The following is an 18,918-nucleotide window of genomic DNA, read 5'->3' on the forward strand; positions in this document are numbered from 1 at the left end:
GCTAACAATTCCTGTTAGCATAGCAAGTGTGGAGAAAAGTTTTTCCAAGCTTAAACTGATTAAAAATTATTTGGGAACAGCAATGACCCAAGAAAAATTGGTTAGTCTAGAGGCAGACATAACTTATAATTTAAATTTAAAAGAGCTTATAAACAGTTTTATTGTGCGATATCCCCGTAGAGCAAACATTTAATTAATATTATTATGTAATTGTTTTGCATTAATGTTTCTCTTGTAATAAAAACAAAATAGCAATAGGAGATTTCCTTATATTTTTATCTTATAATCCATCAGGGGCGATATTTAATTGGCGACGTAATCTGGCGATGGCCCTGAAAAATCATTATATTCATCTACAACTCATTCACTATTCCAGTTTAACTGTTGGATAAGCATTCTGGTGGTGAAGCTTATATGTTATCCATAATGGTATTACTTAAGAAAATTAACAATGTATACTATATATTAATTAGAAAAACTTTTAATACTTCCAATATTTCAGCAAAGTCAAATTGCCATCATCAGAGAACAATGAACAAATTGTTCCTGCTTCAGCTATACCAAAGCAGAAACAACAAAGGTGAGTCTGTAGTCATACCCCCCCCCCCTCCACTAGTGGACTAGGATGAGTGTCCTTGACTGTTGGGCTAAAGCTCTCAGGATGAGTATTTCCAGATTTCAGGCAGTTTCATGCAACACTAAGTTTATTGAGGTTTGGGTAGTTACTTAAGGCTATTTAAATTTTAATATTTAAATTTGTTTCTGTGAAGTATGGTGGCTTTTTCCTTTATATCTTGTGGTGGGTTTTTATATAATGAAACCTGTGATGAATTCATCACTAAAAAACACACGTACTAACCACAGTGATAACTTTTAATACGTAAATATTAAATATCTTGGGACATCATCAGTACAATAATTCAAACAATACTAGGAATAACATACAGTTAGGGCGCATGATTACAATGGAATCTCAATATGAGTGCAGTAACGTTTTATAGAAATAAATTAAAAATATAACTGAACAAAAAAACATAATAATAATTAACATATATAAAGATTATTTTACACAATTTATGTGACAATTTCCCATACTTTAGGAATAGTAAGAACGTCGTTGCAGTTTAAATTTGGTCTGTGTAGTAGGGCTTCAGCACTTTCTTCAGAATCCACTCAGACCCGTCGTAGATTCTATTAGCAGTCCGACTTACAAGTTATCAAGATTCTTATCTAACCTTCTCCATCCTCACATAGGCCACTCAGCCTCTTCAATCAAAAATTCCACAGAGTTTCACGTAAAAATAAAAGGCATTCAACAGTTAAAAACTGGCTTGTTAATTAGCTTCAACATTGTCTCACTCTTCACGAACATTCCCCACAAAGAAACAGTAGAATTATTAACTCAAAAATTTCTGTCTGATATAGTTGCATTATTCAAATCTGTTATTACATCTGGTTACTTCACCTGGGAAGGTACAATTTACAAGCAAGAAGAAGGAACAGCAATGGGGGTCTCCTTTATCATCAAACTTAGCAAATCTGTTTCTAGAACACTTGGAAGAAAAAATTTTCACTTTTGAACCTAAACCAAAAATTTGACTATGATATGTCGATGACGTCTTTGCAGTCTGGGATCATCCCGAACAGGAATTACAACTGTTTCTAGATAAAATAAACCTTCTTCACCCTCACATCAACTTTACACTAGAAAAAGAATCTCCACAGGGTATCTCCTTTCTAGATTTACACATTCAAAGAAAAGAAGAGGCTTCCATTGCCATGTCTGTCTATTGCAAGCCTAGATTTTCAGGTCGCTCATTCACAATTCTTCCACTCATCATCCAACTTAGAAATTTGGCATCATTAAATCACTAGTTTCCAGAGCACACAAATTCTGCTCCTCTGAAGAATCTCTAAACCAAGAACTAGAAATAATCAAAAATACAGCCATACTAAATGGATATAATCTTACAACAACTTAAAAAATCATCAGTCACTTCTCCACACATCAACCTAGACAAGAAGAAGTCCATAGGATTCCCATACCTTACGTCAAAGGCATCTCTGAACATCTTTCAAAAATTATGAAGAAATACAATTTTTCCACTACTTACAAACCCATCAACCAAATCTATAACTTGTTACCTTCTCCTAAGGACAAACTCTCACCTCTGATGTTACCTGGTGTTTATGAGATCCCAAGCTCCTGCAAATTGTCTTACTTTGGACAAACAGGTAGATCTGTTCAGAAACGCATCTCGGAACATCAAGACCACATTTATCTTTTCAAACCGCAGAAATCTTGTCTCTCTCAACATGGAGTTGAAAACCCAAACTATAGGATCCATTGGGAAAAGTCGAAACTCTTACATAGATCTTTATACAAACATGAACGTTTATATAAACTGAAGCCCTACTACAGACCAAATTAAAATGCAACAACGTTCTTACTATTCCTAAAGTATGGGAAATTGTCATATAAACTTGTGTAAAATAATCTTTATATATGTTAATTTTTTTTGTTCAGTTATATTTTTAATTTACTTCTATAACATGTTACTGCACGCATATTGAGATTCCACTGTAATCATGCACCCTAACTGTATGTTATTCCTAATATTGTTTGAATTACTGTACTGATGTCCCAAAATACTTAGGATGAAATAATTACGTATTAAAAGTTATCACTGTGGTTAGTATGTTTTTTTTTTTTTTTTTTTTTTGTGGTGGGTGTCCAAAGCATGGTCGGCAAGTCCTGATTGGTTGTAGTGGTAGAACTGGATATAGTCTTTGTGGTCAGTGATTCTGATGTTGCCTCTTCTGCCTGTTTGGCCATAATAGAAGAGCTTACAACTGCATGGAACCTAGTAGACACCTGACAGGTCAAAGGACTGTGAATGGTCTTTGGGGGGGGGGGATGCCAATTTTTTATATGGTCTGTAAGTGGTTCTAAAAAGATACCATCTTATAACCACTTACAAATGATCAAGATGGTCTGCAAGTGGTTCTAAAAAGATACAATCTTATAACGACTTACAGATGAAGATGGTCTGTAAGTGGTTATAAAGAAGCTGTGAAGCTGCACACTGTACTGGACTTATTCAAAGACTGGCAGTGTTGCTCTTATGAAATCAACTATGATTTTTTGAAATGGTGTATCAAGACATTGAAGCCAATCTAGCCACAACTCAGTGTTTCAAGAGAAACTCTGATAATCTTCATCGGCATTGTAAGCCCAGAACCTGCAGAAATGTTCTGTATTTTATTTTATTTATTTTTAATGTGAATCCTGCTCAAGAAAAGTTATAAATTAGTACATCATTAGTAATATGGATGAGCTAATGTTAAATCTGGTAAACATTACTCTAGAGACCAAACATGGAATTTTTTTCAAGCCACTTCAGGCTTTCAAAAAAGCAGAGTGGCAGTCTAATGAAATTCATCTCCCATCAAAATACATTTAATTTTACAAACATCCATGCCCACAGTAGGATTCGAATCCACAGCCAGTTGGTCAAATTCACTCAGCCAATCAGACCAACTAAATTCACACCAGAATAACAAATCATCTGCCAACACTGTTTGAATGTTGGTGGATAAAAAGCTCAATGATCTGAACACACACGTGATCATATTTATTCTGTGTGTTTGGAATCATAATCAAAGCACCTATCATAACTGGAAGCAACACTTCTTGATAAAAGATCACACAAAGTCATTGTATGTTTTGTGAATTTTGAGAAAAGAGTCTGCTTTGAGCTGGATACAGAAGGGCATGACACCAATGTTGACCTCTATTCTGACCAGATAAGTGCTCACACAGAAGAGCAAGGGTGTGTGCATTTGTGAGCACAAATGTGCTGTTCTGTGCAAGCACTGTTCAATCAAAAGCAGATTCATTCGAAACAAGACAACAGCAGATGGAACTTCCTCACCAGCATAAAACTGACCTGATACCATCTAATTATTCCTTAGTCTGGTCAGTCAAGTTTGCTGGTGTGTGCCAAGTTTCTCCTCTGATCCATCCTTTGCAAAAAATTTGATTTTTTTTTTGTGATACCCTGCTTGGTCCTTAATCAATTTGATGTTCTATTATTTGCAGTTTTGCAAATAAATTGAACATCAGCATTCCCCATGAATCTGATTATACCAAACAAGATCTCTTTTAGGGATTAGATGGCATATAATTCAATGCGCAAGAAAAATTCCAGTCGGAATAGATTTGCAGTATATTTCTTCTATAGATCTATAGTATATTTAAAAATATTTCTTTAAATAAAGAGAAACTAACATCTTTGTGCTTGGATGAAGGAGTGCTGGAATTAGATGAAATGCTACTGTGAGGACTATGAGAACCGTGTTCTTTCTTTGGTAACTTTTCTGTACCATTCTCTCGTGGTGAAGGAACTCCATTAGGAGGGCCAACAGAGTCCTAAAAAAAATAATAAAAATCAATATAAAGTAAAACATTCTGAAAAGAAATGTTCCTTTCACACTATGAAAAAGGACAATAGAATTTTACTAAAAATACTGTAAATGTCATACTTTTGTGTGTATATATATATATATATATATATATAATTGTAGCAAGCTTGAAAGAGTAACACAAAATGAATGAATTAGGAAAACGGGAAGAGAAAATAAGGACTGATATTCTCAGTGAACTGAGAGACTGTTTAAAATAGCTACGTATTTAAACAGAGACCTACATAAATTTTAATTACTATAAGCTGCCCTTTACATCTCATTAATTAAAGAGTATAAAATAAATACCTAAATAACCTATATACATATATAAAGCACATAAGGAACACTATTTGTAAATTACTATTTTATAGACAAAGTGTACTCCTAAATTCAACACCACATATTTGAAAACTTCACTTTTCAAATATGTTTTTTTCACTCAATAATTACAACAAAACAACTAAACCTTAAGTGAGTGATGTCTATTAATTGTTGTGTGTGTTTGCCAACTAGCTTCTCTATTTTACAAGGGGAGGGGTACTCGAGTTTTCCAGGAGGGAAATCGCTACTATCTTTGTTGGCCTAAATTTGGCTGTGGTAATGACTGACATTTCACTATATGAGGATGCTATCATTAATGCTGCAATTGCACACAGAGCTATACTATTTATCTTCAGCTTCCTCTTCCCCTTAAAAGTTAGGCTGAATGTTTGTCACAGTTAAGTAACTTAGCTTTATAAAAACCTAATTAATGTTATTCTAGGACAGTTAATCTTATCTATTCATTCTGTTATATTTATCAGTTATGTATATTTGCTGGCTACTCTGTCACTGTACAGGGTGAAAATCCTTTCACATTCATTAACAAAGCAGCTAACTTGCCTTCAGTTGAAAGTGATGTTATAAAAGTAGTCTTATCCTAGAAAAATCCAAACCCAGTTCCAATCCAAGAGCATAGTTATTAATGGCTAATTATGTCATCATCTGTACTGTTACTTGTAACACGATTTTTTTTATTATCATTTTGTCACTCAAAATGGTTTAATTGAAACCAAACACTGGGATGGTGTGATTAAGTCTCAAAACAAATTCCAAAAACCAAATTTCATTCAAATCCAGTCAGCCAGAGATTTTCCAAGTTGTTATATGCATTTTACATATTCTGAATGATACAGATTTAGAGATGAAAAAAATCCTACTAACTGTTGACTAAATTAATTTTTCTTTCTTACTATATTAGTATGGGATAATCTTAACATCTTTGTACAATGGTCATTGAAATCCTCTGTTGCTTGATTCTTTCTAATTTTAAATCATTATTACATAATGAAATTTATTGGAATTCTGAAGGTATCATTTTATTCAGAATTATATACTTTTTTGTACCAATTATCAATTTAATTCCAAGACATGGGGAATAAAATATATTTGAATAAAAACAAAACATCTTTGAATGCCAAACTAAAAATTGGCTAATAACATGTTTATTGTGCAAAAATAATAATTTCCATTAGTCTAATGTTTATCTTAAAAAAATTATTTAAAAATCTAGTCAAGTAATAAAAGAAAAGCATACAAACATGAATATGAAGAATAAAGTTACTCTCTACATAATTAAATGCTAAAAAACTTAATAAATGGGTCTCGTTTATTAGAATTTTTAAGCCATGCAAGTTGCTCATTAGAAAATTATTTATAATTAACAATTCCACAGAGATCACTTTATATACAGTTAATAAATGAAATATCCCTCATCTTAGCATCTGAAAATTCATAAACAACCAATTACCTAACATAAAAAAAAGATTTATTTTTTAAAATGTATGATAATGGCAGAGCACAATCCCAACTTTATCTATTTCATATGAGAATGTTATAAAAACATGAAAAATATCATGCTATCTTTTTTGCTCTCGACAATCACTGTTAAATATAATTAGATACTACGTTGTTCTTTGATTTACTGGATTAAAAAAAAAGAAGCTAAAAAAGTGCACAAAACCAAAGAATGATCTTGTTTACAGTATTTACCGTGTTGATTTTTTTGAAAGTACAAAATGGATGACAGATTAAAAAAAAAATGTTTTTCTTATCAAAAGTTTTCCTCAAAATAAGTGATCCTCGAATGACACAACTGCTTAAATTATTTATCTACAAATTAGTACACTCCCAAAACTGAATATAAACAAAGTAGGAATTAAAAAAACAAAAATTACCTCATTGGCAACATCTACAACCAATTCTGTATCACTTTTCTCAACATCGCTATCCTGTCAAATAAAAAAAAGCAATTCTAGAGTACAAAAAAAATATTTTTTTTAGCACAGACCAAATATAATTCTTAAAGAATGCAAATGGCAACGGTACATCATGCTTCAATTAACATGCAAAGCCAATGTCTATAGGGGGAGGAAAAAAAAACTTATTTCATCACACCTTCACTTACGTATAATAGCATTTTTTCTTCATCTATTACCTTATCTTCTTTCTTCTTCCTCTTAATGTCGTGATCCAGCTCTGGAGATCGACTGCGAAACTTTTCTCTTTCATTTGGAGATATCGAGTTTCTCTGTAAAACACAGGAGATTACTTTGAAAGAGAGGTGCCTTGCAAATGCTTATGAGTTCTATCAGTGAAGTTAGTGCAACATTTACAGTGGAAGAAGTAATTTTGGTGAGGGCATTCCAGACCACTGGAGTGAAAAATTACTATCATGCTTCAATTTGTTACAGTATAGGAGGGGGGAGGGGAGGAAAAAAGTCCATTAATAAAAGAGATGTCCTTCAGGCAGAAAAGGGGGGAAAAAATAAGGAAAAAAAATCCACTGAAATAAACAGCTGACTGAACAGCATGACTATTCTTGCCTTTAAATTGTTAAGATCATTATTTCAGCTATCACACTCTTGAAGACTTGTGTGCACTTGTGCAAAGCCATTCCTAATAAGTTGATTTATCTTCCACACAGCATTCTCTCCGAAAGTAATTAAAAAAAAAAATACGATAAAAAAATTCAGCCAAAGTGACAGTAGCATTATTTAGAGAATGAATTTACATAAAGTTGAAACTAATTTATTTGCATTAAACTTAATAAAAATAAACTATTCTCATTATGAAGTTTGTTAAAAGAATTAGGAGGGGTAGCAAACAACTAATCAATTTAGAGTTGTGTTGAAATTTAAGATGTAAAAAAAAAATATTTAAAAAAGTGGATGTGTTCTTTTAAAGGCATTAATTTAACTGTTCTCAAACAAAGCAAGTAGTGATTAAACAGTACTTTAAAAGTGCTAATAAGCATGTATTCAACTTGGCTTCTAACGTAGATCATGTGTATCTTTCTATTAAGCTGAATTACAGCAATCACATTTAACCGTTAGCGGCTTATATATATGCCACTAAACAGCTATAATCACATAGATAGATCAGAGAAGAATTAGAACTTAACGGTAAATTAAAGACTTTATGGTAATGAGTCAGATGTCAGTTTTATTTGGCTTGATCTCTCTAAGTCAGTATTTTATTGCAAAGAATTTGGCTTATAGCAGTTTATAGGCGTCTTGTTGATATAATAGTATTAAATATAATAAAAAGTTCATATTGTTGCATCTATTTCTTTCATCCAAAGTATAACTAATAAAATTACCATATCTGGGTGCCTAAGACTGAGTAATTCAGGTCAGGCCTGTAATGGTCTAATAAAGTTAGTCTATCAGTTAGTTATATATCTGCTACTAAACAGCCAAAAGCCTATAATCACACAGATAGATCAGAGAAGAATTAGAACTTAACAGCGAATTAACTTCTTATAGCTGGAAACCAATCAGAAAAAATTTTAAAAAAGCCTTCCATAGAGAAATTTATTATTTCTTTTTATTAGATGATTAACAATTTTCATTATGTAGTATGAGATTGTCATCTGGTTTACCAAATGCCTGATGTTGCTGGAAAAAATTTCATGTTTGGTCTCTAGAGCAGAGCATCTGGATGACTCAATCCTTAGTCCATTCACAGTACTTGATGTGCTATACACTATTACCTTCTGTGAGTGGGATTATTATGAAAAAAAAAAAAAGTTATGGCAGTAACCTGATTATTTTTGTTTTAAACTTTTGAGCAAGTTAACTGTGAATATCTTGATTTAATTCTGCACTTTTTCATGCTTACTAACTACATAAACATTATAACTTTTAAGTTGTTGACTACCCCTAATAACAAACCCCCCAAAAAACATATCACAACTGCAACTAAGTTGCAAATTATGCTGCACTTCACCTGGTTAAAAATGTGTGGACGCAAGATGAAATAAGCAGCAAGCCAGATGCCCAACTCTAATATAAGTACAAAAGATGTGACTCAATATTTCCCAAGGCAGGAAACCGGTCTTTATCATTGGAGGCAAGCATAGGAGGAGTAATCTCCCTGCCCTTATACTTTGCTCAACCATAGATAAGCTGCTCTGACAAGAGAGCTTTGTATCCAACCACAAACAGTGTAGATGCTCAGACCTCCAGGAATCTCATACATTCTTTCTGTCCCCACATCCCCCTAGAGGGAAGGAAATAGAAGAAAAGGGGAACTAGATGACATGAGGCACTACTTCAACCACCAAAACTGTTGAAAGAATAGGGATAGTGTTTCCCCTGTTATTTGTCCTCCATCTAGCCAAGGGGTGGGGGGGTGGGGGTAAGGCCAGCTTCATAAGTGGCAGGGTGCTCTATAGAGCAAAGCAGAGGAGAGTACCACATGCTGTCTAAACAACGTCCTTAACTGTAAACTGTAAAGGAGGGAGATTATTGACACACTGGACATTGTAAATCACCATAGCCGTTTGGATGTGCTTCTTCCCCCCTGGGCACAGCTGTGAATGGTGGGGACCATCCAGATCACTTCTGCACAGCATCAGGTGATGACAAAATTGAATGAATAGAAATGGGAAGCACATCTGTGGTGAGGGAAAACAGTTCTGGGGGGGGGGGGGAAGAAAAGCACTTGCATAACGAATTTAGGTGTCTAAATATACAAAAAAGAAGAAAAAATGGTCTACGTTTTGATGAGGAGCTAAATTAGCTTTGGAAAGCGAAATTGTTTACAATATATAAAAAAACTAAAGTTTTTACCAAATAGGGGGAAGGTTTTTTTTTTTTTTATTATTATTCCGTGGGAACTCCCCACCATCACGAACTGTAACTTAAGTCATGGTGCTTGGTCTTAGTGTATTAAATCGAGTGATCCAGATTTTCAGTGATCCGTAAACTGATAATGCAGTTCGAATGGATGATTTTAAGAAAATAAATAATCTTATCTATCAGGTTTTAGTTCTCACGCATTCGGTATCTGACAACCTGGAATGGAAGGAGTTTACCCACCACGTCAAATCGACATAGTCTACTTTCAAATTCTTTGCTGTTCACAAATGTCAGTAGCATTCGGAGAAAACTCACGAAAAAAAAAAAAAAAACGTCAAAAATCCGAATTTTACGATGAAACTGATTCCGAAATAAAAATAATGAGAACACCCACCTGATATTATGACTGGCGAGCATTGAGGGTTATTTATTTTATAATAACTAAAGAGTAACGGAAAACCTGTAACGTCTCTTTCCGTACCAATCTCAATACTTAGTTCACTTTAAATTATACTAAAATGGTTAGTTTAATACTATAATTTATAACATTAATAATGTTCATCAAAGGGTTCATCGGCGAAACAGAAATAATTTCGAAGAACTAATATATATTAAAAGTAAAATCTATAAATTCACTCACTCGCTTTGCAAAGCGAGGAGTGCGGTGACGTCTGCTGAAACTCCCATGGACTATCATTACTATGTTTCCAACAGTTGATTTTATAATAGAACAGAGTGAGAACAGGCCTTGGATAAAACGAATAAATCAAATAACCAAACAGCTGCTTTCGGTAAATGACCGTAGACACATCGTTAAGCACGGAAATTCAACAAATAACATTTTGCTTTCAAAGGTCACTTTGACTAAGAAAAACATCAGCTTATTTCGATGAATTAAATACGGTAATACTTCATCGCTTCGCTCATTGTTAGGAACATGAATTCACGTGAAAAAAGAATTGACTGTAGAAGTAACCCGGATCGTTCCTCTCCCCTCCTCGAACAATACACCACCATGCGTACGTTCACACAAAGATTTGTATACCAGGGAATGTTATGGCTCCCGTTGGTTGGAAAGCTGCTTCCATTCCAAATTATCCACAAAAATCTTGCGATTCGTAAATGTTTTTAGAACCAAAATTATTATGATGGTAGTGTTAATCTTTCATGTAGTATCGATTTTTTTTTTTTTTGTCGAAACCGAATTTGGACCAACAGGCTTCCCTTCTTACAACCCCCCCCCCCTCTTCCCACGCGGAACTGCATTTCTTTGTGCGTGTGCGTGTGGGTGGGTGGGGGGAGTACAAGGTCCAACAATCCTAACATGTCAGATTAAGAATCGGGACAGTATTTTCATTTTTACAATTTTTTAAATAATAACCCACCCACGAAAATTTGCCCATTAGTACCGTGATTGGATTAAGGTTTGACCAGTGGCGCACCCACACTGGGGCCAAGGCCTACAAAGAAAAAGGAAAAAAAAAACACTAGAAAAATTTCCAAAAATCTTTTTCTAAATAATAAAATTCATTTTTTTATTTATGTTGTGTCTTCTATTTCTATCCTACTTATGAATTAACGATCATTGCAGATGCTCAGTCATAGATCGTATGCGATGCGTAGTGTGTATTCTGAAATCGTCTACTTAACTCCCCCCCCCAAGATTAAACTCTGAGCGCGATACTGGGTTTGACAATTCAGGACTTCTGCTCTAGAGACCAAACTATATGTTTTCAAGGTCGCTCAAAGCTTCCAAATAAGTTAAGGTGACGGTCTCACACCTTCTCCTACTAAGTCTAGTAACAGAGACTAATGCCGAAGACCTTCAAATTAAAAAAAAAAAAAAGTTTTTTGGTCTAATCACGTATGCGTCACTAATTTTCTCATTAAAACCACTTGATAATGCACTTTTGGCTAAATAAATAAAAGAAAACGGCCAAGTCTTTGCTGCAGTAATAAAACTGAACTAAAAGTGACTGCAGATCAACGCACGACATATGAGTGAGTTGGCATACAATTTTGATGACTGTTTCCTTTCCCCTTTTACCCCGTTAACGCGAAGAGCAACATTCTTGAGCTTAAATGATCCCGAACAAACAACAATGTTGACTATCCTCGATGTGCACTGCGTAACGACAAACTGGCAGGATTAGAAAATTAGCCAACTATACAAAGGTAAACTATAAGGAAAGTAAACTCCCAATTTGTAAAGGCCTCAGATCAGTGGAGGCCGACTTGAGGGGAGGACATCGCTACATGGCGTGTCAACACTTGGTGCTGCTTGACTGTGCTCGCTTATCACGCCCAAAACGACAACAGATAAATGGTCTATCTCCACCGCCAATTAAGGCAACTAGATGAGCGGTGACGACGCAGCTTTTGAAGAGGCACAGGGTAATGACGGACCAGGCATAGACGAGGATGCCCAAGACGGCTGCCATCGATTGGTGGAGCAAAGCGTGCCCGAGAAACCCATTACTTTGTGCACCACACAACCGCAGTGGTCACGAAATTCCCTCATTACCAAACGGCTCAGGCAAAAGGGGGTGGGGGAAGAAGGGGAAGGAACAAGGGAGGGGAAAGGGCTGCGGAAACTATTTACACTTGACAGATTGCAAATGGTGCTCTACCTCATAAACACAACAAACAGGGTGCTTTTCCTTATTACAACCAGGGCCTCCTCCCGACTTGCCAGCTGTTTTATTCCTGGGCTTATTGACGTCATAATACAAGTAATGACCATTTGCGTATGGAAACGTGGCGGTAGCACGAATCAGCAGTTTGCATGCTCATCCTGGCTGTGTTGAACGTTACCATAGTAACAGGGTTCAGAGCGACAGCCGCCGCGACACGAATGAATCATAGCAAGGACCATATAATAACATTTACAAATCGATGCTAAAAAAGAATGATACCAAGTTGTACAGGGTCAAACGATAACATGTAATTTCAAACATGGAAACATTAAAAAAAAAAAAAATGAGGTTTCTGTGGATTTGCGTGAGTTATTTACTTGGGCTATTTTTAAAACTCAAAATTAGTATCGAAGGGTAAACCTCGCAGAGGGTTGATTATAACTTGATGATTGAAGAGATGGGAAAAGTAAAGAAAGAAACTTTTAATGTGTGTGTGTGTGCGCGCGCGCTAAAGGAGAAGATGGATATCTGTTATAAAGAGTGGATAATGTTCGTACATACCAAAATGAATGGAGGCGGGATAATCATGCATGTTATTGTTAATAGTAAGCACATGAAGAGTGTGGCTAAACAGCAGAGGCAGCCGAGAGGAGATAAGTGCATAAAAACTATAAGATTTGGGGTCACCTGTCTGCTTTCTAGAAGGAAGGAGTGGCGTAGAGAATACTAACGACCACTGAAAGATGAAGTTCTGTACAGGAAAATAGTACCATGACCTCCTAGCGATACGAAACAAGTGATTTTATCAGGTCTATTTCAAGAGGGACTCATTTTCCTCCCTCCTGTTGTTTACTCATCGGCAAACATCAGTCCAATCTTAAAGCAACACACGAATCAGTTAAAAAAAAAATAATAATAAATTAAGTGACTCACTTGCTGAAAAAAAGTGGATAATATATATGCATTTAATAATAAATGACAAGTTTTCTTGATACAAGCGATTATATCACTGAGATGTCTTTTACACTGAATTTATTGTCAATATAACGGAAGCAACGCAGAGCGAAAACTCCATAAAACGTAAACAACCGTTAAGCAGATAGTTTTCCACAATACAGTAAATTTTACGAGTTTCAACTTTTAATATCTTTCGGTTATTAAAGTCTCTTTATACATACATTGCTAATTAAATATCGAAAGAATAAAAAAAAACAACTTTCCTGCGTCGTTTAAAATTAGCATAACTGAATGATCAAGCAAACGATTCTTTATATTTTATAACACATATTTTTAATGAGTGAAATTATCAAATGAGAATTAAAAAACTCTGAAATCTTCTATAATAAACTATTCTTTAAATGAAGAAAAAAAAAAACTTAACTCAGACTTCGAGTAGTTTTCTGAAGTCGATTAAAGAAATGTGGTTAGACAATGGGAGGAATCACATACGTGTATATCTATGTTAACATGTTCTTGTAGTGAAAGACACGCTGACAAATTGGAGTTGTTCAAAGATATGACAGCTTTACAAACGTTCAGTTGACGCTAACTGGTATATAAAGCACACGGGGAGATGTATATTATCTTCTCTACACACGAACTTTGCTTCCTTGCTGGAAACTAAATGCCGCTCACTAGCGTGCTGTTACACGAAGCCGTGACTGGAAATCAAACGCAAGCAACACCACCCTACCTCTTCCCCTCCCCACCCCTCCAACTGCCACCTCCCAGTTACCGTCACAGAGATCGTTCAGTGATAGAAAGTATAGATCCACTTGATGAACATATGTTCCTACGAAACAACAAAATCCTAACACTTGCATAAGCAGGTTTTCCGCCTGCCTGATTGTTACAGGTTTTGCCCTTTTCTATTTGCCTATGCAGGGGGTCCAGGATATCAATGACCGACACTTTCATAGATATACAATTCACGTGTCTCATTATAAACAGACATTCGAATGACTCTATGGAAGAGAACAGCTATAAGTGGAGAATTAAATTTTGGGTTGAAAGGGGAACACATTTAATAAAACGAAATTCTAAATTTATCTTACTGCTGATTGATTCACGAATATTTTTATCGTGCAATAATGTAAATTAAAAAAAAAAAAACTAGTTTTACAGTAATTGTACTATTTTCATTTGATATGAAATCAACAATTACATTCATTTTATGCAACGAGTGAAAAATTAAAAAAAAAAAACAAATTTTCTTTTGATATGAAATCAACAATTACATTCATTTTATGCAACGAGTGAAAAATTAAAAAAAAAAAAATTTCTTTTGATATGAAATCAACAATTACATTTATTGTATACAATGACTGAAAAACAAAAACTAAAAAAAAACGTATTTTCTTTTGATGCGAAATTGACAATTACATTCATTTTATGCAACGATTGATACACAAAAAAAAGAAAGAAAAAATGACATGAGTATCTTTCTTGAATTAGAACTTCATGGAGTAGATCTAGGAATCGCTGTATGATCGATTAAAAACATATCTGAGAGATATAAGTAGGGTTAAGTTTAACTTGTTTTTTAACTAACACTTTATTAATGATTTCAATACTTTATGTAACAGTAAAAAAAGTGTTTAACAATAACAATTCCAAAAACTCGTGCCAAAAAAAAACTGCTCATAACAAAATCAATCGTTGAAGTGCACGGTATTTTTTAATGTGGTATTTAATATCGGTCTGATAGTACAGCAACGTATTAAAAGAGCAGACAGACAGGTCCTCCTTTGTTCGTAGTTTATCTGCAAGGTTTGTGTTTTTCCCCGTTTTCTAATGAATGGGTGCAGTCGCTAATTTAAGCATCATTCGGCTTCAAATCCGCTCGTAACGGCAGGTATCGTTGCCATAAATCGCAGCAAGAGCGGGGGAAAAAAATTAATATATCGGAGCGAAGAAAAACCCTAAATCAAGTTGAATACCATAATTATTACCCTCAATTTAACCTGCGGCAAAGAAGGTAAAAAAACCGGCTTAAGTCGTGCTCGAGGCATGTGGTACGAAACACTGGTGGTTGAAGGAACCTTTTTTTAATTGTGAATAAATGAAGGACAAAAAAAAGGAGCTCCTAAAAAGAAAGAATGGATGAAAGAGAATGAAGCTTCTTAATAACTTTCACCCTTCGAACCCTTCACTTTCCAATGTCATTACCAGTCCATGGGCCATCAGCAGTGTACTATTACGGAGAGAGACGCATTATAAGCGGAGATCTGTCGATCAGGCCAGGCTACCACATGAGCCAGCTGCTGTTGTTCCACGTGCGGCAACTGTCTCCTTCCCACCCTGTTCCTCTTCTCTTCTTCCCCCTAACCTTTCCCCCTCTGCCATTTCCCCTGTTTCTTTTTCCTCGGCATGTATTCTGTACATCAGAGACGGAGATAAGGGAGCAGTGACGGCGTGCCGACCACGCAATCAGTTCTGGTCGGCCGCTCCTGCTCAATGTGTTAATGACACAGACACCTCCGCCGCCAAACCGGCCCGGCTAAGCACGCTCCTCGAATCATTCACGCCAAGCATGACCAATGGGGCGTGACCCAATACTTGGAGCATGACCTAATCCTCGCCGCGGGCGATGCGGCCCCCTAACAGCTCTTAAGCGTACTCCAAGTGTCAAGGTAATTGCAACCTACTTCCCCGCTAGCCTTTATCTGCTAAAGCCCATTGTGTGCCTCGACATGCCCGCCTACAGGCACGACCGGCCGTGTGAAGTTGGCAGGTAACGGCAGCAATGGGCAGGACAATGACACCGCGGGCGACATTTCATCCGCAGTGTGGGAGGGGCAGAGCCATCTGGGTAGTCGGGGACGATAACAGGAATATGAGGAAGAGATTGGGGAGGGAGGAAAAAAAGTAAATAATAATAATCATGATAATAAAATCCACGGATCGAAACCACCCCACATGTTAAATAGGTAGTCCAAGCAGCAGTGTTAATTTGGCCGCATGGTGTCATTCAATGATGCGTCCATCCTCGTCAAGAGCATTTCTGAATTTCTATTCTGAGCAGTCATCTCCTAAGGCAATGTCTTATTTTAAATATAACATTAAAAACGGTAATATAAAAAAAAAAACGCCGCTAGGGGCACAAAAGATTTTTCTTATTAGCATGCACAGTGCTACCGCCTAGCGTCACTTCACTAAAACTGTCTGTCATATCGAGTTTCTAGTGATAAGTTTAATTGAAACCTTGCGCAATTGTATTAAAAGACATTTCGGATTAAAAAAACTATTGAGTTCAAAAGCGGAAGAGATGTTTAAGGTGGTCCCTAAAAAATCTTTTTTAGGGACCACCCTAAATTTTTAAAAATTAAATTTAAAAAAAAAAAAAATAAATACAGACAGTCCTCAACTTACAACGGGTGCCGTTCCGATGATCCCGTCAAGTCGGACATACTATATGAACCACAAGGACATGTTAACATGCCCGAAAGCTAAAATACGTAGGGTTTGTTTTGTTATATTTTAAAAGTAATTTTAAAATTTCTTTATAGGGCAACACTGCAATGCACAAATCATAACAAAATATCTGTATACAGTACTGAACTGTATTAAATACTGAAACATGAGTGAATGTACAGTGTGTGCTTACAGTAAAATTAGTACCACAAGGAGCAAAGAGTAATTCTTCAAAGCTGTTGATTTATCAATCGAACGATTCATCGGAGGAGGCCATCAACAAAAAATTCTTCAAATTCAGGAATTGTAATAAAGTATTCTGAGAATGATTCACTAGATCTTCTTAAAAGTTCATCTAACCTTTTAGAAGGGTCTAGGTTCATCTTCGGCGGATGAGGACGACAGCAAGGGTACATTACGTCCAACTTAGTCTGCACAAGTATCCTTTTCTTTTGTGCATGAATTTCTCTCTAGCAAACTATCGCAGCTTTCATCGTTCTATCTACTTTGCTAAATCTCTCCATGTTGGGATCCATATTTTCAAACAACCGAATTGTCTTATTAAATTAATAGAGGCCAATGCTTTTTTTTGACAATATTTTTCACTAAGTTTTTTGGGGAATTTCGCTTCCTCCGCTTTTGGAATTTTCTGTGCTTCTAGGTCTGTAAGTTCTTCAGTTGAGAGTTCTTCCACTAAACTTGTGCTTTTTCACTGTTAATCTCCAACTCCCATCTTTAGTTAGCAGCATTATCTTGTCGCTAATCTCCTGTAAGACTTTGTCGAATTCTGTGAATGTATGACCATATTTTTGAGGCAGCTTTAATTAGCAGACAAATTCCTAAGACTAATACTAATCTATAAATAAGAAAATCATGCCTTTCAAAAAGGTTTTCTTGGATCAAATCTTCAAAAAACGAAGGCGGATTATGATCACAATCTCTTTCCTACACCAAGTAAGTATAATAAAACCTAACACAATATAACAAGCCGAGGTCGACCTTACCAGTCATCATCCGAATCGACGGGGCTGATGACCTCTGCTTTACGAGCAAGCAAAATGACCTTAAATACAGCGTCCGTTACAGTCCTAAATCTTCGCGTAGCCATCAAAAGAAACATCAGAAAGTTCATTCTAGTACAATTCTCATCGCGATAGAAAAATAAACAATATGTGGTCAATATTTGCAAAAGTATTTTAAGTTCTATTGTATCTTAGCGTGATGACCGCCAATTAGGGTCCATTTATGTGATTTTCAAACTATTCGAAATTAAGCTGTTAGTAGTAAAAGATACAAAACAATGGAATGATGTGAATTGGGTTGTTTGATAAACTTAAGGTTGGCATTTCACAAAGACAATGATAGCAATCTGCCAATCTTAGACAAATATTAGGTCGAGTGTTTTGTTTATTTCTACCAGTACTTGAACCGGATAGACGGAGTGCACGCACAGCTGTTGAAAAGCTCCTGCGAAAACAAAAGCATTCAAAGCTTAGGATTAAATAAACATAGATCCTTCCACTTATAATCTTGAAGCGTGTGAAGGAACGATAATTTGAGATACACAGGACGAAAAAAAAAAAAAAAAAAGAATGGTTAAAAGCAATTTTAACTGTTCCAACTTAGACTTGCTATTTTAAAGAGAGCGCATGCATAAATTACTAAACATTATCTCACTTCCGTAAAACACCTGATTACACGGCATGCACAAGAGATTGTCAGCCGAGGCTAAATAACTCAACGACAAAATTAAAAATTTCCACACACACACACACAACGCCTCCGTCGCTCTTGCAATACGTTCATGGGTAACTTCCTTATCTTCCCCACACCGTGTGTCAACCAGCGGTGACAACGAACATTTATGCATTTTCTTGCCGATCACCGATAACATCTTAATTGCTGGTATAACTGCGGTTGACACACAATAAATCTTGAACCTGGATGCATTCGATTCTGTGTTCCAACCGTGCGCATATTTCAAAACAAATCCACGTGTCTGTAACTCCTGTTTATCAAAGGCCACCGGAAGGAAACTCTTTCCCCCCCTACCCCCTTGTGGGTTGCTGTAGCGATACTCGACACTGTAGGAAATACTCAAATAAGATAGATTTTAAGATTAGATAAGCGGTAGCGAAGAAAACACAGTGGCGAGGTGATATTGTTATTGTAGCTAATTTGCTGTTTTGACTGTTTTATTTTACATCATACAGTTCTTGTTTTATGGCCTTGCTTCACCTGACGATCCGCAATAGGACGAAACACTTATCTCAATGCTA

The 18,918-nt window shown here is 35.7% G+C and overlaps 1 protein-coding gene across 7 annotated transcripts in view; it reads right to left on the reverse strand.

Moving 5' to 3' along the window:
- Window positions 1–18,918, reverse strand: part of LOC150107723 (transducin-like enhancer protein 4) — a 220,001-nt gene that overhangs the window by 30,962 nt on the left and 170,121 nt on the right. For 5 of the 7 annotated variants that reach the window (XM_090391494.1, XM_090391491.1, XM_090391495.1 and 2 more), the window contains 3 exons: window positions 6,914–7,036; window positions 6,684–6,737; window positions 4,292–4,432 (listed from right to left, as the gene is read on the reverse strand). In XM_090391494.1, coding sequence (XP_090247620.1) covers window positions 4,292–4,432; window positions 6,684–6,737; window positions 6,914–7,036 — 318 coding nt within the window. The remainder of the gene's footprint in view (window positions 1–4,291; window positions 4,433–6,683; window positions 6,738–6,913; window positions 7,037–18,918) is intronic. The other 2 variants (XM_090391492.1, XM_090391493.1) reach the window with 1 other exon arrangement.

The sequence above is a fragment of the Typopeltis vanoorti genome, chromosome 4 (assembly GCF_054136105.1).
Source record: "Typopeltis vanoorti isolate ZY-2024b chromosome 4, IOZ_Tvanoo_1.0, whole genome shotgun sequence".
In the NCBI taxonomy this organism is placed as follows: Eukaryota; Metazoa; Arthropoda; class Arachnida; order Uropygi; family Thelyphonidae; genus Typopeltis; species Typopeltis vanoorti.